This window comes from Colossoma macropomum, unplaced genomic scaffold (genome assembly GCF_904425465.1).
Source record: "Colossoma macropomum unplaced genomic scaffold, Colossoma_macropomum, whole genome shotgun sequence".
Lineage (NCBI taxonomy): Eukaryota > Metazoa > Chordata > Actinopteri > Characiformes > Serrasalmidae > Colossoma > Colossoma macropomum.
This window is the reverse complement of record NW_023494786.1, coordinates 20,975,990-20,997,215: the sequence shown is the minus strand read 5'-3', so window position 1 is coordinate 20,997,215 and position 21,226 is coordinate 20,975,990. Positions and strand designations below refer to the sequence as shown.

The following is a 21,226-nucleotide window of genomic DNA, read 5'->3' as shown; positions in this document are numbered from 1 at the left end:
ATTGGCAAAAAATCCTGAGACTAGTTCGCAAGAATATGTTTTTCACATTATGCAAATTAGCTCAAAAACTAAGGGGCTGGGGCAAAAATTGAGTGTGGGTGCACTTGTTCAGCAAGTCCCAATCAGCAGAAAAAAGAATTTTGTCTCTATCTCACTCTGATCAAAAGTTACAGGCAAAAATATGAGTAAAGTTGAGAAAAATGAAAAGTTGAAACATAGGACTAAAGTAAAGTATGAGCTCAGTGAAAGTGGGTCAGAATTAGTGAAAAGGCCACAGTATGGTATGACTCTTGATCAGGGACCATATCCAAAGATGTTTACCAAGTTTTGGTCAGACTGACCTTTTGACCTTTGTATAATAAGCCATCGTATAATGTAGTCTTCGAATGAATAAGCCAAAATACAACACAAACAGTACAATTTGTGACAGAACATGTACTTGGAAAGTTGTTCATGTGAGTGACCTGAGTTGTATGGCACCATTTGTTTATCTGTCGACCTTGTAATAACATTGTTATAGCATTTTAATTGATTTTTAAGTGTTTTGGAGTGCTAAGGCGCCCCCTAAAGGCCAATCTGGACCAAAATTGGCATACACCATTACAGTCCAAATTTGTAAACGTCCTTAAAGTTTGGACATGATCTGACCAATGACTGTTGAGTTATAGCAAATCAAGCTAACAATGCCATGGTCGCAGTAATTAATTGATTGATCCACATGACCCTGAGTAGAAAAGTCAAAATGTTTTTGCTAATTATTTACCTAGAGATGCCAAACAATTTTTCAAAAAGATCAAAAAGATTGGATCAAAATCCAGGGACTAGTTCGAAAAGTAGGCTTTTTAAACAGTTACCGATTACAAAAAAACTATGCATTTTTGTAATAAATATGCATTTGCAAAATTGTTTGGAATAACATCCTACATATGATACACAAGGATGTTCAAGCAAACTTGTAATAAAATAGTAATAATATGTAATAATATGTTAATTTTTATGAATAGCACCCCCCAGTGGTCAAATTTTTTAAACTTGATTGGTTGTTAGAAAGTGGCTATATGTAGAGATCATTCAAGTTTCATGATGATTGGTCAATGTTAAGCCTGTCAAAAGCCTGCTAAATGCTGATTGGCCGATGGTGACCATGTACTTCAATTAATCAAATTGTCCTTATGGATTCACTTATAGTCTGGCCAACAGATGGTATTTGCAAAGTTTCAATTATTGACCTGCAGGCTCTTCTGAATTTTTTGACACCAAAAACATGAGGATCGGGCAAAAATTGCAGGACTAGTTCGCAAAAGTAGGTTTCGCATATTATGCAAATTAGCTCAAAATCTAAGTGGGCGGAGCTAAATGGTCCAAATGACAGAGTTGTTTATTTGGACCCAAGGAACTTGGAAAAAATTATGGCTTGTCTGGCAAAAATCTGGTTTAGGAGTTATAGACCCAAATGCGTTGACCTGCGCTATAGCTCCCCCTTGTGGCCGACTGGGCTGATTCCTTGCGCCTGAGTAGCGGGAGGGAGTACTACCTATTGACTGAGTTTGGTGTCTCTAGGACTTACGGTTTAGGCTGTGCGTTCTGTTTCAGGGAAGAAAAGGAATAGGAAGAAAAATCTTGACAATTACAATAGGGTTCAATGCATTGCATGCTTGAACCCTAATTAATCCAGCACTGTTATTCATATTGCGAAGTAGTGGCAGTAATTCTGGAGGGCATTTAGTTTTCACACAATTTCATATGAAAAATGCAGACTTTTAAAAAATAAAATAAAAAATACAAATAAAAAGGTTGCCAATTTTACTACATGACAGCACACACACACAAATGGTACTCTGGGAATTTATTAGATCTATGGCACTGCTGACGTTAACAAGAGATATATGTCAACCGGGATCTGATGAACAGGTTCAAACCAATAGTTGCAGTGGTTTCAGGCCTACAATACGACATGAAATAGATATGAAAGACAAGGCGTACAGATTACAAACAAAAAGAATGAAGTAACCAGTGTTTCATTTTAGTCCCTGTGATTTTTCTTAAATAAAACAGAGGTACAAGATAAATAACACTGAGCACCATATGAGTAAGTATGTTCCTCTTACATGAAAGACTGGATTGTACCAAATTTTCAACACAGGAAGAAAACATTGGCATTGCACATGATAAAACATGTATTTACTTAATAAACAATGTGTTTCCCATATTCCTGATTGCATGTGAGGCTATAGCAAATACATTAACTGTGAAATATGATTTGAAGAATCATAAGGATTTTATAATGGGTTACAATATAGATGAAAAAAATAATGCTTATCATCAGATGTGCTCCAACACATAATTCAGTCCTACTGTACAATGGAGACATTGACGATAAGCAAATCAAAATTAGACTGTGAGACATGGCAAATACACAGCCATTTTTATAGCTAAACAAATGCATACCTAAGGAAAAGGTATTGCATTCTAGGATGCACTTCAATTACTGGGCCCTTTCACATGATGTCTTTGAAACATTAGTACTAAGCTATGTCACATGTCAGAAACCTTCAGAGTATGTCTGCTAGAAAAGGTATTATGTTTATATATTTCTATGCACTATACATTGATTTTTGTCATTCATGATAATTGACACACCAACACCACAAGACATACGGACAGATGAAGTCCCAGAGGTCATAGAACAATTGAGGTTTTTTTTTTCCATGTTCAGTGTAACCTTTGTTTTATCTATGATACTCCAAGTCTTCACTCAACCCAGTTCAGCAGTCACACAAGCGCTTCTTACTCAACAGTGCAGTGCAAATGCATGCTGATTACAATACAGTCAGTGGAGTTGACTGTGTGAAGAAAAAAATACTTTCTTATAAAAGATGAAGTAAAAAAGCAGCACATTCTTATTCATTTTTGTACAAGGGAAACAAACTTTGGTTTGAAAAGAAAAATATTGCTATGCCTTGTAGCATTATGTACACTTGCATGTCAAAGACCTTTTCGCTAAAGTATAAGGTTATATACAGTTTTTTTTTTCTTCAGGCTCAGGCAGCATTTGTTTTGACATGTATAAGCAAACATGTATGCAATAAGCATGGGCTTCAGCACCATTAGTGATACCGTGCATAAGCTGCCTGCTGGATGCATACTTTTGCTTCAAATAACTCCTGGATTATAATCACTTGTTTGTATTGCACATGGCCACCACAGTTTATGTTATGCAAAGATCTTAATTTTTCTTGATCTAATGCCTGGTATTTTTGAAGATTCAAATTTTTTGCTGTACAAATGTCTCTAGTTTAATAATTATCCGAGCTGTACATTCCATTACCCTCATTGCCACTTCAGAAGTGTACCTATCGTTAGGAATCTGTGGAAAAGGCAACAGGTCAGGATAGCGGGTTCTCAGGCTGTCAACACCATAACCTTCCAAGATGTGGACATCTTTAGCCAGCCCAGTAAGCTGAGTGCTGTATTCTTCCACTTTCTGTGCCAGTGCTGTGGGCTTCACATCTTTGTCTGATTTCCCTCTGACTGCATAGTCTGCAGCAATTAATGCTAGTTTGGTGGCCAGATAGCACTTAAAACACACCCACTCGTTGGCATTTTTGTGAAGGTCATTTCGTGCAGCTGAAAAGTTGGCTCTTGCCTGCCTTAGCCACCTTCGAGCCTCCACAGGATTGCCAACAGACTTAAAAGATGGTGGCACAAAGAAGCGGTTTGAATGCGAGTTTCCTGCATAGCTGGTAAACTGTTCTCGAAACTGTTGCCTCTCAGATTTATGGCTTGTTGCTTCTTGGTTCCATGATGTGTAAAACCTTTGAAAAGAGAACTTCTCTGACTGGAAGCGAGAAGACGATGCAGAGAAAGTTCTCCTTGATGCTCTGTCTGTGGTCTGTTCTGCCTGTGCTTGCTTCTCCATCCTGCTGATTTCATTTTGTAAATGCTTGAAGACCTCTGTGGCAATATCAAGGTTTTCTGCATTTTTATCTGGATGCCATTTAAGATACAACCGTCTTATTATCTTCTTTCTTTCGGTTTCAGGAAGTTTCCAAGCCTGTTCCACAACTGATGTCACTTCTTTCAAAATTTCAGGTAATGCATTAAGCTTAATCTTTTTTGGAGACTTTGTTGGAGGGGTTATGTGATTTTCCTTGCCAGGAAAAATTGGTGGTACCATTCTGGGTCCTGAGGCATGACTCTCTGATGGGCTTGTAGGTGTTGTTGGCACACCGTCTCGAATATGGGTGCTCTCATCTTGTCTAGAGAATTTATACAGATCAAGGGAGCTTACGATTTTGTATTCACTATATCCTATGTCAATTTGGAAGTATTTACCAAGAAAGCTTGAGTTGTCCTCCTCCTCTCTCTCTACCTCTTGAACAATAATGGCATATGTATAGGTTGGCTGATAAGACCCTAAAAAGTCTCCTCCCTCAGAGTCAACCAGGTAGCCAACGTATTCTCCAGGATAGAACACGTTCATAGGGTCCATTAGAAGGATATGATGTATCTCTGCAGGTATGGGTGTCCCAGGAAGAGGAAGTTCAAGCTTTGAGGGCTCAGTTGAATCATACTTGACACCAAGATTGTCCAGCTTTTCTGTGATTCTGTATATGTCATTGCATCCCAGCATGGCAATAAGATAAGAAGTGTCAGAGATCAGATTGTCTGTTGCAGACTTGAGGGTCATTGCAAGAGCAAGCAGGAAATTGATATCCTTACTATCTGAATGTTGAATGTAGAGGTGGATGACTGATGTGCCATATCTTTTTAGAAAGGCCAGAGTTTCACTCCGGCTATGTGGAATAGGACTGCAGCCTTTCACCCGCAGTGTAGTCTGTAGCTTCTCAAAACAGGACACCTTCAAACCCTCACACAAAGCTTTGCACAGCCGTATTGCCTTTTCCTCATTGACCATGTACGCATTGTCATTCTCATGCTTCATTATCCGTATTAGTCCCGTGATGAACTGCTCAGAGGAAAGTAACAGCTGAAGTCGGCCCTGAAGTGAGCAAAGTGCTCCAAACTGACACATTTTCTGAGACTCTTCATCGAGTTGTTCCTCTAAGATACTACTCAAGAGTCTGGGCCTCATTTTCTGTGGAAGCAACATAATGAGCTTCGTGTGAAAGGCATGGTCTTTGCCTAGATAGCACTGACTCATATCAACAAGCATCTGGACTCCAACATTACCCTGGATTCTGCTCTTGTAATGCGGTGCATCATCAAAGACCAAACTATTTGACTTGGCTAGTCGACCATCATGACTCGGCAGGTAAAACATGATATCTCTGAGGCTTTCTAGGTCTTTGCGAACTTGTACTGGGTCATTCTGGAGACTTTTGAAGAGTCCAGATACTGCTCTTTTTACTGTCCTCATTTCATTTGGGTCAAGCTGTTTGCCTTCTGAACTTCTGTATATGCGACACAACACTTCAACATATTGTTTTGTTGATACAACATCCTCAGTTCCCAATACTTTGAACAGTTGGTGAAAGGTGCCAAGTTCAAGTGGCAGTTTGTACAGATATGGTTTGAAGTCTGATTCATTGTCCAGATTTATGACAACCTCCTCTGGTTTTAGAAGTTTCCAACCTTCCTCAACCATAACAAATGCCACTCCCCGTAACTGGTAACGGAATTCCCGTTTATCTGAATTAAGGAATTCATAGGTGCTCCTCAAAACTTTGTTTCTTGTTTTGACCGTGTCATCATCCAGATTTGTGATGCTACAGATGTTCTTGCAGTTGCTAATGACCTTCTCCAAAAGAGGGTCTAAATTGACATTTAACACTGTCAAAACTTGGTCAAGCTGCTCTTGTCCTGTAAGGGTGCTTCCTTCTTGCTCTTTTATGCTTCCTGGAGTGGCTTTCTCTGGTAGAATAGGACAAGAGGTCCAGAGTAATTGCATGATATCTGTTTGTTTAAATTTTGGATTAACTTGAGACCCATTGAAACGAATTAGAGAGAGTGTCCCATTTATTTCTTGATGCTGAGGATGAAGTCTGACAAGTTCCGCTGGTGCACGCTCTGGATAGAGGAATGGTATCATGGAGAGTTCTTTGAGGAATGCTCCCTCAAACAGATCTGTCCTCTCATTGAAAATGTGATTCAGGAGAACATCAACAACTGTCTGGACTTTTTCATTAGACCAGTTCTCTGTTTGAGATTTGATGCTGATCTCTTTCGCAAACTGCAGAACTTGCTGCTGAGACACAATGTACTTTAAACCTATCTTGCGGAGGAATGTAATCCATGAGGGTAAGAACAAGGTTCCATTTTTTGGTTTCATCATTTGCTCAATTTTCCTGAAGAAATCAGGGGGGATGAAAGACTTTGGTGGAAGCATCACTTCAAATACTTTCACAGTTTGGTCAAAGAAGGCCTTGGCTGGTTTTAGTCTGCTTGTTGAGTCATAAATAAATGACAGACTCTCCAGTTTTTCGTAGAGTTGATCCTTTATGTCACAAGGCTCCTCCATTGCCAATAACCTCTCCTTTAGATAGATGAGATGATGGATTTTGGCATCATGTGACAAAATGTCAAACTTTGGAAGGAGATGTTTCAGGTAGACTTCCAGATCATCTATTGGGGTGCACCCAAGGAAGGTGTAGAGTTCTCTCAGCTGTGGATTGTCAACTAGAAATGTTGAGGATGTAGTATGTGCCCATTTTTCCATGTCAACGGAGGGAATGCTTTTGGTCAGAATGTAACAAGCTCCAAAGTTTGCAATGCTAATATGTCGGCCATTAACAGCCTTGTAGCATGGGAGCAACTTCAGACCTTGTCTATCATCTTGGCACAGGTTGATCAAATTAGAGTTGAAGTATAACAAGAGTGCTTCAAAGTCTTTGTCTATCAAATTCCCTGCTTTGAAAGCTGATGTCTGAATCATGTACTCAAGGGCTCTCAGAATGCTTGAAGGACTGTCTATATTTGCTGTGTGCTGGGCTATTAGAGGCAAGATTGGATTCTCTTTGGCACATATTTTGTTTACAGCCACCTGAAAGCATCCTGCTTTCATCAGGGTGTGGAAGACTTTGTCATTCTGTCCATTGGGAAAAATGGCAGCATACATTAGACTCAGGGGTAACAAAACATCATATTCTGGCACAACTAACTTGTTGCTGGACACCATGAACTTGATCCCTGGTAGTAGAGCCCAGTCTTTAAGGATGTCCAGGACTGTCTCTAAAGTTGGCTTAAGTTCTGTCTGTTCTTCTTTGACAGCAATATTCTCACTGATAAAGTGCCATGCACTTTTCAGCCAAGATTCACTTGCGTAGTTTTCTCTCCACTTGACAGAGACCCTTGTTCTGTACTCTCGAGGTAGGACAGATCCCAATAAATCTCCAAAGCTGCTTATGTCAAAGACCTTTGCCACACCTGCTTTAAAAAGAATGTTGCTGTATCTCATGTACAGGGTGTGCATGAACAGCTCTTTCCTGGAGGAGATTAGTTCATGATGATTAGTCAGGAATTTTGGCCGTTTAGAGTCAAACACCTGCAAAATGTTGTCCATTGTCAAAAGCAGTGGCAGGCCCTCTATTCTGATGTCATCCTCCTCTATGTCTTTGAAGCAATAGTCCACTAGAAGTTTTAGACTGTGGAAGAGTTTGAAGTTAGACTGCTGAAGTCGACAGGGCAGTTTTCCAACTTGGCATGATGCGTCTGGAGATGAGAATGTTCCCAGGAATTTTCGGACATCTTCTGGTGTCACATAGCTGACGGGAATACCTGCATCTTCCAGGCAGAAGTACAGGCTAGCTGTTTCATCACAACTGTGGACCAAGTTAAAGCCAACATCCAGAAGCATGGACTTCAGCCTGTAGACATTTTCTGCCACAGACTTTCGTGTGGTAATGTTGTATTCTGTGTTTTTCAGGTGCTGCAACTCATCCTGCAGCAAGTTGTCAAAGAATGCTCTGCCTTTAGTTGAAGCAGATGTGTTCACCCAGGAAATGTATACTGCTGAGTGCATATCAGTGTTATCCATGTGTGGTGCTCTGACAACAGGGAGGAGTCTCTTCAGGTCTACATGAATGCACTGATAGATTGCCTTTACCAAGCAGTACCAGTCTGGCTGAATGTCAAGTCTGTTTACTGGGAAGAAAAACAAGAACTTTCTCAAAATGTCTTTGACAACATGGATTGGTGTTCCCTGAAGAACTGTCATGGTGGGATCAGGCCCAGGAAAGAGCCTACGTTTTAGCTGGATCAGCAGCTCCACATAAGCAGGAGCTATTAGTGCTGTCATTAGATTATTGTTCCAGTCACTCCTCACTCCAACTCCATTGTCATCCCTCCACAAGTTTCTTCTGGCAGAATCCAATGCAAAATGCCCATTCACATGAAATGGCAGGCCAGTCTCTAGAGAAAGGGGGAGAAAGCAGAATGCTCTGTGGGCTTTTTTATAGTTGTGGCTAGTGCATGCTGCCACTCCTCCCCGAGGAAAGAGTGTTATGTCCTCGTTTTTGTGAGCTGAAATTACACTCTTGGACACCTTTTCCATGACAGAGAAGCCAGATCTGTTGCACACCAGCCAGGTTGTTGAGTTCCCATCTGAGTCTTCAATGTCCATTGTGTATGTAATTTGTTGTACTGGGATTTGGTCCAGCTGCCTTTTCTTTGTCACACTGTCCACTACAGAAGCATGAAACTGCTTGCGTTTAAGACGATCACCATCTGTGATTTTTGCGGTCACAGAATATAGTGTTTTCAGTTCTCCTGTCCCAATTTCTATTTCACATATTGAAATTTTTTCCATGTGGTTCAAAAACATAAGTAGTTCTGCACCATCAGTTCGTAATTTGTCCAGGAGATTCTGTACCATTCTGTCTGAAGCAGGTACTGAGCTGATCTCAGAAATTTTTGCCATTTCTACACTGCGAATGGGAAAGCGGAACATCGTGCAGCGCTCCAGCTTGAAATAATTTCCCAAATACAAGTTCAGGACATCAGAAAATTGCGACCTGAAGTCAGAATCCAAATCTCGAAACATTCGTCCTGGGCTAACAGAGGTTGCCCCAGGTGCATAACGTGCATGTGGATCAAAGATACAAAGAATGTCGTTATTTGAGATGAAAGATGGACAGTCAGTGATGTGATACACTGAATTGAATCCAATACCATACTGTCCAGTTTTACCAGGGTTTGCCTCTTTTGTCCCTCGACCAAGATTCTGGATCCCTCTAATATCATCCTCTGTAAATGGCTGATTGTTGTACACACAGAGTGATGGACCTTGCATGGGTACCCACTTGTCATCAAATATCCTGTCAGTTGGATGTGTTCTGGGATCACAGACAAAGTATATCTCTGTTGCTTTGGCATCATCTGCATTCTGAAGGAGCTCTTTCAGCATCTCCTTCTCAGATGGATAAGCATTGAGGATGCTCTTGATTCTGCTCGTGAGTTTCTCCTTTTGCCCAAACTCACTACCAAGAGTAGTGAAACAGATATTAGAAGCATACCTTTCCAAAGCTTTGTGGCGTTTCGGAACTGCACCTAATTTCACTGCTACCTCTCTTGGGATATCTCCATGACAATACTTCACAGTTGTATCTCTGACCTTAATCCAAGGGCAGTCATTGTAGCACAGTGACTTAGACTGTTGCAAAGTGAGATTGCTGTCAGGCAAGAGTATCTGTCCATAGTTACTTTGGCAGAACTCTTGAGTTTTGTCTCTAATCAAACTCCATATTCCTTCACTGATGATTCTGCGACATAGCTGAAAGTTGTCCTCAGTAAGAGATCTTCTCCCACATTCATTCTTGATCATTTCTAGTACAGCTGAGAAATTTTCAACTGTGAAGCTTGGCTGAACGCCCACATTCTCAAACAGCTCACGGCAGCTGTTTCTATACTTGTTAGGAAGCTGGTACAGATATGGAGCTGCATCAAAGTTCAAGTGAAATGCCACTTTAGATGGATTAACATATGTGTTTTCTACTAGAATTGAGCAGAACGTTTTCAGCTCATCCATAATTTCTTCCTTTGCAGTTTTGGACTGCATCATCTCTTCATGCAAATATTTGTAACAAGCATTTGTGATGTTTTCTTGATACAGTGTGACACCATCAAATGATTTTGAGAGTTCTCTGAGTTGGCTTATGACTAACCCAACAGCTGGCTTTTTTATCAGTCCAAGAAAGTCTTTCACAGCTAGAGAAATCGGACCACATCCTTTAAAAGATGGAGAGTTCTCATTCAGGATTGGCTTCATCAAGCACACAGTGTCCTGATGTTCTGTTGTGAAAAGTTCTGTTGCAGAGAACATTGTTGACTGGGGGAAATTATTTCCATGCCAAGGGAGTGAAAAGCCAGCAGGCTTTGTCAAGAAAGGAAGGAATTTGATGTTTTGTAATTTTTCAACATATTCATCTCCTCTTGGGTCTCTCATTTTCAGTTTCTCATCAATGAGACTAAGCAGAATACTGCTCCTGTGACATGCGGCTACATGGTCTGTTTCATTAAGCATCATAACAGACTCGGCCCGTTCAGTCAAATCTTCCCACGAGAGGTCATCTTTCACCATACCCAGCTGCACTAACTTCACTAGGCATACTGGATTCAGATAGTCTTTCAAACTTCCCGCAGGGAACCGCCCATCATCGCTGTTGTACAGTTTGGCAACTCTTCCTTCTGGATGTATGAGTCGAGATGGCAGAACAAGTCTGTTTGATGGCCCTGAGCACGGAATACATGGAGTCTCCCTCAAAATGGTTGCAAAGTCCTCCAATTTTTCATTGAGGACGTAGTACATCAGGGGGTCACAAAGGTCTTTGTCGATGTCTTGTATATGTGGGAAGAAGACATCTGAGAAGAACTGTCTCTCTGTGAGTGTGTTCTCCATCAGTTTCCCTTTACAGCCAGCATCATCAAAGCCTTCTTTGACCCAGTCTGGCAGCTCAACAGCACAGAGGTCTTGGGAGCCACACTTCTTAAGGTATTTCATAAATATTTTGAAGGCAGCAGGTCCAACATCAGGTCTGCAGAGCAAAGAGTCATCCAAGAACCTGACATACTTGATTGACACCCAGGTTTTGCCATCTGAGAAGACTTTTGCATGGTCATCATCTCCACCTTTGGCGATTTCCTGATATACTCCTTGGCAAATCAAATTAAAGTCATCATGTACAACACCAGGGTCGGGCCAGGCTGCGTAATAGTTGTATTCAAGGAGTTCCCCATTTTCTGACATAGTTCGCAGCATACTAAGTGCAGCCAGGTATGCCTGTACAATGACATGTCTCATGAAAATTGAGTTCCATTCTCCTTTTGTGTCTGTTTTCCAGATTTCTTTACGATTTGACGTAACAGCAAAACATCCATTTATGTGCACAGGCAGTCCAGTTTTTATTCTGAGAGGTAAGTAGCAGAACACTTCTCCAATTGGGCTTGCACTTGTTTTCACTGTCCATTTTCGATTGTCTTCCTCAGAGAGCAGAACTGCTACACCCCCACATGGCACCAGTCCTAGCCGTTTTCCACTTTCATTCAAGGAGAACTTCAGAGCTTCAGCCACATCCATACATGAACAAATGAGCCAGTTTGTGTTTTCCACACCTTTCTGAGGCATTTCATCAGTGAGTCTCTTGGTTTGAGAGCCTTTAGCTGCCATCTCAAAGTATGAGGATGGATCCTCTTCAGAACCTCTGAAAAGGGGTGACTGTAGATCAAGAATTCGCCTGAACACATTGTGGTACTCCTCCACTACAATTCTGATGATGCAGCCAGACCTAGGAATATCAGCTGGTACTCTGTTGGTGGCTGCAACCTTTTTCATGACTTTGGCTGCAGATTTCAGAATACTAAGGGGACCATATGATGCTTTGGAAGACCATACGCTCTTGTTTATTGTGACTACATCCTGTGCAGCAGCAGGATTTGACTCCTCAGATTTCAAATACTTCAGGACCATTGTGCCAACATGCTGTGTGAAAAGAATCAGCCGGTGGCCACAGATGCTAAATTCATCAACTAGTGAATAGATATCTGTGGTGTTGTAGTACATGCTGCTGATTTCACTCACTGCTGCTTCCTGCTCTGTTCTGAACGGAAGCCTGAAGAGTGTTCCATCATACTTGTAAGGGGACTCTTGTGCCAGAGGAAGCTGACAGTTGAAGACATTAATGAATGGTCTGAATTGGTTAGGAAACTTCCTCAGTCGTTTCTGCTGTTTGCTCCAGTTGATCTTAATACCTGGGTTTGATTTGTCCCTGATGTGTTTGCTGATGTGATTGATGTTAGGATCAAACATGATCATGAACTCTCTGCTCATGATGATGGGTATGTCAGTCACATGATAAACAGAGTTGAACCCTAACCCAAATTTGCCCACCTTGTCTGCTTCGCATCTTTTCATGGATCCACCTAGTCGAGTTATGTTGAGGAAGTCTGTGTCAGAGAAAACAGAATTGTTGAATGACCACAAAGAAGGACCATGGCAGACAATCATTCCAGGGTCCAGTAGGTTTTCTCGTATATCGAGATTCTTTCTCATGTCAATCAGAAAACTGCATTCAGTAGCATTTGCATCGTCAGCATTCTGCAGGAGCTCTTTGAAGATGTCTGCAACAGATGGATATTCCTCTAGGATATTCTTTATCCTCACAGTTAAAGGTTCTCTCTGCCCAGACTGTTCGAAGCCAAGGTTCTCTGGGTTTATCAGCCTTGTACTCAAACAAGGAACTCTTAACCACTCTGCAGTTTTCATGGGAATGTCATCATGTACAAGGATGATGGGCTCTGAGGTATCATCAAGCAAGTCATTCAAATCATCAACTTTGATGTCGCAGTAGGTGCATTCATGAATTGGCTTCATGATCAATTTGCTTGGATCTTTGTAGCAAAAAATTGGTACATGCATGTCAACTTCCACTGCTATTTGGTTGCTGTATAGCCAACGTAAGATGTTAATTAGGAGTAGGAGATTATGTTTGCTTTCTTCTTTTGACATCTCCTGTTCACTCCTTTCTTGAATTGTTTTAACCACATCAAACACATGACTGGGAACAACTTCATCAATAGAACCACAGAATTTGAAGAGTTTGTGGAACTTTGCGATGGTCTTTGGTAATGAGTACAAGTAGGGTTGTAGATCCAGATCTGGTACAGGCTTCAGGACAGTGTGGCCAGGAGATGCAAATGTTTTCCCAGTCCAAACCCAGTCAAAGGACAAAGACTTCACTGCTTCTCTTGCATTTTCTAAGTGAACTTGCATGAAGTCATAGATTTCAAAAAGTATCTGCTGAAACTGATACCAATCCTCTGTGGTGAATGCTTGGGATCTGTGCCAGTCATTTACTGCTTTTAAATGCTGAAGCACTTGGTCAACTTGGGGGTCCATGGATAACTTTAGGGCTTTTTTCATGCCAGCAGATGTTCTTTCCACCAGTGCTACAGAAGAACCAACAAGCACTGCATGAGATATATCACACATTTCAGAGAGGGAAGAAATATTACAAGAGTCTCCCATCCAGGCAAGAGACTTGGGGTAATTCAAAGGTCTGTCTTTGCAGACAGGGACCCACTTTAAGTTCTGCAGGGACACCTGAGCTTCTGAAGACTTAATCAACTTTGTTTGCTTGTTTAGGATTGTAAGAAGGGTTCTCGCCTTCTTCAGAAGAGGCTCCCACTCTGGCGTAGGACTTTCCACTAACTCTTCAATTTTCTGGGCAACCTGAAGTACATCTTTTTCAGTAAGCTGCACCTCATTCTTAAGTCCTAGCTGCCTTAGAGAATGAAGAACATCAGAAGATGACATATATGCGTCCGGTGGAAATCTCGTCTTTTCTTCCATGTAGAAGAGATTTTGCAGTATTTCCAGCTCAGGATCAAAAAAGTCTGTTGCCGCAAGTGCTTTAGCTGAGGACGAATATATGAACTTTAGAGATGAAAGGCAAGTGATCACTGCTTTGTTTTCATTCTTGAGAAATGACAAATGAGTAAGGGCCCACAGCATAATCTTTTTCACTTCTTCTTTGGTGTAGAACCCTTTCTCAATGTCCTGGACAATCACCTTCACCAGTTCAGTGCTCTTAACTTGCTCCATATTTAACAGCCCAGTGAGACGGATAGTTGCCTCATCACTGCTGTCAACTACATTGATGGATAACTTAACATCTGCAGGATACTTGGCAGTATGGTGCAACGCTCTGCCTCCTTTTCAGAGAGGTAAAGGATGGGGTGCCTTTCTCTGAATATTGTCCCACTTTCACAAACATGGGGAGCTCTTGAATGATACGTTTTTCCTTCTCAGTGACATCTGTAAGACCAGCCAAGAAGCTTCTGAGGGCAATCTTTTGTTTGTTGGAAAGTGCTGATACTTGACTAACCAGCCTCTGGGATGAGGCCCTGTCCATAATCTGCAGTAGCGTGCTTGGAGACAGTGGATGGATGTAATTTTTCAATTGTGGGTGTTGCAAACATGGATCTAGTTTTTTCAAGACAACCCCTCCAACCTTTTTTATGACTTCAAGCAGGATCTCAGAGACAGGGCCCTCTTCTTCATTCACAATAATGATGGGAGATGGAGTCTTGAGGCGCAACAGATCCAAAGATTCTATACTGTCATTCAGTGGCACATTTGGAATCAAAGGCATGTCTTCAAAGGTACTAAGGTCATCAGCAAAATTAATGTAGAGATGTTTCCAAACCATTCGGATCCAGGATAATGAGGGATGCTTCTTGTCTTGATCATCAGGGCTCCACTGTACAGAAAAGTCTCTGGAAGGCCAGGCTGTTGTAAGGATTTCTTTGATGAGACGTGCTGATCTCTCTGGGGTTAGAACTTGAACTTGAGTGCAGGGCCTTCCTGAAAAAAAGGAAGAAAAATATGATTAGCTATTCCCCAAACACGATTTGTATTTAAAATACTAGAGAAAATAATGTTTTTTGGGCCTTTGTAATGGAAAACTGCACTGCTGATGTTATTTCGGTCCTTAGGATTTTGCAATAAAGCAGATGTAATAAATCACATTCTTCCACTTCCTTTTTATTGTCTTTTTATTATTTACACATTTAAGTGTTCTGGAGTCATTCTGATCAGGTAGTAGCTTTTAACCATCCATAAATCAGTGTGAGGAAACATCAAGCATACTGAGTACATTATGATTCCCGTAAACAAGCAGATTTTCATTTAATTGCAGTGCACACATTGTAAGGATGTTTTAAAGTAAAGGAAGCATGTGACAATGGTGTAACTATGGCAATGTTTCCTAATCTACTCCTTAGAGACTCACAAAGTCTATGTTTTTGTCTGCGCTCCCAAGTCTATCATGTATGTTTCATGATTGCTTGGTTCAGGTGTGCTGGGAGCTGGAATGTTGGACAGGCCGGACTGGGAAACACTGAGTGAGGCTAGACTCAGTTAGTTTTTCTGGATTTAATGACATACAGCATAATAATAGTATAATATAGTATATTCATAATGCAATGTTTTTCATGACTAAATGTAGAATAGTAGGAGGCTTTTCCTGGTTGTAGTTGTAAACAAGTAAATGAGAATCAGTTAACACAGCTGAAAAAGGGAAAAATGTACACAAATAACAATTCAGACAAATTAAACTTCTGTAAGATAAACACAATGCTTCCTTCACTTTAAAGTGAAAACAGGTAATAGAACACACATAATGTAAAATAATATACAGTACTGTGCAGAAGTCAAAGACCACCCTTAATTTAATTTCCAGTCAAAATGGCCAGTCAATATATTGAGTTATTATCATTATTATTAATTATTATTATTATTGTTATTATTATTTATGAAGTTAATTTTGCAGCTTTAAAACAACAGAAAATATATATTAACGGAAAATGAAAGAAGCCTCAACAACTAAATTTATCATTTTAATCATTTCAAAAATTTCAGTATTTAGCATCCACTCTTTGCCTTTATTGCAGCTTTCATTCTTTTCCGGATACTTGCCTTCACTTTTTCAAAAGAAGTCTGCAGGCACATTTTTCTACACCTCCAAAGTTCAGCTTTATAAGTTGGTTGCGTTTTCTGCTTCCCATCCATTACAATCCAAGTAATCACAAACACATTCAATACTGTTGAGCTCTGGCCTCTGGGGTGGACAAGCCAATTCTTTTTTTGAAAATACCAGAAGGTACTTTGGTTTGTTGAACTGTATTTTCCCAGTGCAGATATGCAAGTGGATTATCTTATATCTAACCTCCTCAGGAAATATCTCCTGAAAAAATAAATAAGTTGTACTTAATGGCCACTTTGACTGGAAATTAAATAAATGAAGGGTGGTCTGATTTTGCACAGTGGTGTATAATAAGTACACACTTCAAAAAATTACAATCACAGCACAAAAAGTCAAAGCAGAGAATATAAAGATTGTGGATATTTGTAACATCCACAGCAAGAGAAAGAGCACAAATCCCAAATTGAACTTTGCTGACATGCTTTACATGCTGTAAACACACAAAATTGTCTCAAACAAGTTGACACTGAACTGTGTCAATGTGTTAGTTCCTTTCCTTAGTCTTCAATTTCACTTTGAGATCACTTCATCTGAGATGTGTTTGCTGGTCTGTGTGAGAGTTTTACAGTGAGCAGAGCAGCAGCTTTCAGTGCAGGTGTATTATTGTTTGCCATATGTCATAGCTACTGGCTGGATGGACTTCTATTCATGATTCTGATCATCATTACACTGCAAATTTGGTTAGTGCTTTGGCAGTACAATCCATCAAAAGCACAAGTATAGCACATGTTATATTAGGTTATATTAGGTTGTGATATTTAGCGCTGCAAATTATTGAAACTGTGATCCGTTGAAGAGGAAAATGCCTTCTCCACCTCTACAGGCATGACACAACACACAGAGTACTTACCTGAACAACCCCAAAGATATTGCTGAACTGGGATTCAAATTCAAAACCAGGATCAGGGTAAAAAACAATTAGTTACACAAATAAATACAACAAATGTTCTGTACATGACAAAACATGATTACAGCAAACAAAAAAGCTTTCACAATGAATTGCTTAAGTTTAATTACATTTTGTACACTCTAATAATCATAGGTGGGTAGTAACTAGTTAGATTTATTCGATTACATGTACTTTTATTTCTTCTCAAGTACATTTGTGAGGAAAAGAATATACGTTTTATTTTTTTTTAATATCACTTTTAGTTAATGACATTTAGGCTGTTTTCACAACCAGTTCGTTTTCTGAAGTTCGAACCAGAGTTTGGGCTTTTGTGAAATTGGATCTTTTTCATTTGGTTCGGTTTGGTTGCAACAGCTGAAGTGCAACAAAAATACCACAAGTCGAGGGTTCGCCGATTGGCTGGGACACAAGCACTCTTGTACGTTCACATTAGGGCCAAAAATGACAATTTTTTATTTTCACTAGCCTAAAATCTAGCCCAGATCTGTTCCTCATATATTATTAATATGAATATATTTTCCTACTCTTACTTTGTAATTAAGTACGCTAAACATGTGAATTACAATCAAAGCCATAAAATAAATCTTACTTGATTTCTGCATCTTTATGATGCAGAAATCAAGTAAGGCTTGAAACTTGACTTGACTTGACTTGACATGATTGAATAGTTTGTGAATAGTTTGTCGATTTGAATTAAACCATTCAGAGTGCTGATGTTTTGTCAAAAATATGTTCCGTGATCCATGTGCCAAGATAAAACGCACTGCTTTGCTTTTATTTTGTTGGTCGTCTGCCATTATTTGCAGCAGAGAGTGCATTTAAACAGAACAACAGTGTCAAGAGTGAAACGTTTAAACAGGCAGATTTTGTGGACAGTACAGTGCTAACATGCTGCTAGAGGAAGCAGAAAAGCATGATTTGATGCTGAATTTTCTTACGAATCTTCACAAATCGCATTCACACCAGCAGCGAACTGGAAGCAGACCAAGGATTCGCTTGGACAAAGGTATCTTTGGCAGACCATGCTTCATTGGCTTAGTGCACACCTGAGTACAGGTGGACTGTCCACACTGGTCAAAACGAACAGAACTAAAAAGGTTTAAAGTGGTCCGATTTGTCCACACCACACAATATACAAAGATGTGCAATTACAGTGGTTCTCAAAGCTGGTCCTGATTCAACTAATAAACTTAAAGATCTTTCTGAGGTGAACTGGGTATGTTGGTATAGGGGAGACACTACAACATACTTGAGGAACTAATTACTTTAGGAGTTTTAGGACTTTGTACTTACTTGTACTTTAATTGTTTTATTATTATTTTTGAAAACTTTTTTTATTTTTGGAACCTTTAGTCGTTTTTTTCAGAGACACAGCAATATTTTTACTTGAATATGGGTTTAGATTATTCCACCCACCTCTGCTCATAATACTGTGACTGTTTAGTCCTGCAGTGTAATTTAGGGACAATATAAATGTTGGTCCCTCACTTCATACCCATGTCAGCAGCAACAGAAATTATGACACATTTCACTGACTTAAAACAGTCCATTTGTGAACAGCACAGAGAGACCACAGAGATATGAAGGACTATATTTTCTAAGCTCAGTGGGAGAGATTGTGTATTCAGCATATTTCACTGACATGCCACGCTCTCTTTTGACATAGTCATGTTTAGGCCTGCAACAGAGTCAAATATCCCCTGCGAGCACATTACATTAAAAATGTGCCTATAGGCCTTAGCTTCCACATTGCTGTGAGAGGGTAAATGTGAGTTAGTTCACCGGCATAATAGAACAATGCATGTGATCTTAAGTTTTATTTATTTACCTCTGCTTTTGGCTGCTTCTTTCAGGCTGTTCATGATTTGTGGAGGAATGCTTTCTAGTATGAATCTTCCTTCCAAACCTGGATAAAGGGACCTAATGGGGAAATATACATTTTTATTTTATTTTTTTTTAAGTAAGACATACTATTCTAATGCAATTGTAATTGTATAAACATGCATTAAGGAACCAAAATTTCAGCCACGGAAACATTTTGGCCAAATACTGTCAAAAATGTTACTTTCAGTTTTCAACTAAAAGAGAAAAAAAGGCCAAAAATTGTGGCCAAAAAAAACAAAAACAAATGATTAAATAGGTCTACAACACTGTCAAAATCTAACATTTAAATGGTAATGGAAATGAGAAAATGCTGTTTGTTTCCTTCGCTCTCCTGCACCAGTCAGGACAGATGCATTCAAACAGATAGATAATCTGTAGCCTCAGTTTTTGAAATGATGACACAGCGACAGAGCCAAAGTGCAGAACATAACTAAAAATAATGGAATTCCATGTCTTGGATGACCAATGGTTCTCTGTTGTGGTTTGATTTCATGTCATATATTGTAGCCTACATACTGCATTAGTAGCAAGTTTATTTTATGTTAACTCCTTAAATGGCTAGAGCCCACTGGCAGGCCCAAAGTTTTATTACACACTTCTATAATCTAAGAACAGCTCAGCAAGTTTGCACTGTAGACCTTGTAGTTACTGAATAATTAGCCTTAGATTTTAAAAGGTTAACTGTTTTTATCTATTGTCAGCTCAGTTTTGTCCTATTGGAAGCAGATTTTACCAATATCAAAAGTGTATTTTCTTTATTACCTAGTGGCATTTATGTTTAGCATGTTTATTCTAAAGCATAAATAATGGAAAAGCATCATTATTATTAAAATACAAATGTAAGTACAAATGTTTCAATTTCTAAATCTGAATGCATGCTGCACACAGTACTAGACTATGCTACAAATGTAACAGTCATTGAAAACACTATTTAAGACCATACCTCGGATACTCTTCGGAGGCAATATACACAGCATCCTTGTCACTCACAGAGGAGGAAAACGCAACATAAGTCTCATTTTGCAAAGGCAGCAGCTCCAGTCCAATGAGGTCACTGTAACAGGCATCGCTGAGGATAAACTCGAGCAGAAGCAGTTTCTCCTGGGAGGGCCCTTTGTGCCTAGTTTTCCTCAGCGTCTGTCGTACAAAAGCAGGGGTCACTTTCTTTAGGCTATCAGGTTTGGTGACAAATGTGGACAGGACCGCTGCAATGGTGGCTGGCACTTGGGCCACCGTCATCCCTGAGCTCTGGAGGTATTTGATTACTGTCTCTGTACTGTCCTTTGTGGAGTCCAGCTCTGAAAACACTGTGTCTTCCACTTGGACCCAAGTGCTGCTGAGTGAGTAGATGACTGGCTGCTGGAGCAAGTCATGGAACAGGGGTTCAAGAATAGGTCTCCAGTGTGGACGTATCTTGTTGGGATCAGGCCAGGCACCATAAATGCCTCTGGGTGAAAGGGGGAAATCTTGGTCCTTCTTGGTCTGAATACGCTTAATCGTCTCTATGATGAGTGTGTAGTAAGCCCTTGGGATGACCGTTACGACAAGCAGTTCATTCCAAAGAGCTGCTGGGTCCCTCCACTGGTCCACCTCCCGCCATTTGATGCTCCTGCGGTTGTCAGTCAGGCCAAAGAAGCCGCTGACATGCACTGGTAACCCTGTCATACTTTCCTCTCCCAGCGGAAGCGGAAGGAAACAGAATGCTCGGCCTGAAAAGCTGGAAGTTGCGCCCTTGTCTTCATCAATAAGAGTCAGTGGCAAAGCTATGCCAATGGTTGGGATGAACTTCAAGTCATCTGCAAGGGAGTCTAGTTCACCGCACATGCCTCGCCCACCAACGCCATTACAAACCAGCCAGGTGGTCTTCTGGCTCTCCTTGGCAGTTCCATCCTGTACCTCAATGGTCAGCTGATATGTTGCGCAGGTGACTGAATCACTTGGCACACCATTGCTGTAGCTGTCTATGGCCAAGCCCAGAGTTTTCAGAGAGTTGGGCCGCTCAAGCTTGTGTTCAGCATTCTCACCTGCTGTGACCTGGAACAGCATCCTTTCAGTACCATCCGACTCACGAACATGCAGAGAGACCCTCTGTACACTCTTCAGAAAGAGCAGCACTGTGTCTGCATCAGCCTTGAAGGACTCAAAAAGCTCTAGAACTTTCTCTTTATTGTAGATGTTGCCACTCAGCTGAGAAGGTTTCATGCGGAGGGGGAAGCGAAAAAGTGTTCCTGGAAAGTTGCCCTCTTTGATAGTCTTCTCTGAGCTACCAAACAGGCCCAAGAATGGTGCAAACTGGTCAGTAAGCTCCAATATTTCCTTTATGTCAGACTTCAAGTTCCAGCACTGACCAGACTCATGAACGCCAAACAGCATCTGATGAGGGTCCAGCATCCCAATTTGATCTCCACTGAATATGCTTGGGACATCTGGAAGG

At 40.5% G+C, this 21,226-nt stretch overlaps 1 protein-coding gene across 1 annotated transcript in view; it reads right to left on the bottom strand.

Moving 5' to 3' along the window:
* Nucleotides 1-1,789: 1,789 nt before the first annotated feature.
* sacs (sacsin molecular chaperone) overlaps nucleotides 1,790-21,226 on the bottom strand; it is a 30,844-nt gene continuing 11,407 nt past the window's right edge. The window contains 4 exon segments of the mRNA XM_036563567.1: nucleotides 1,790-14,170; nucleotides 14,172-14,818; nucleotides 18,737-18,828; nucleotides 19,736-21,218. Of these exon segments, the coding sequence (XP_036419460.1) occupies nucleotides 3,266-14,170; nucleotides 14,172-14,818; nucleotides 18,737-18,828; nucleotides 19,736-21,218 (13,127 nt within the window). The 3' untranslated portion in view covers nucleotides 1,790-3,265.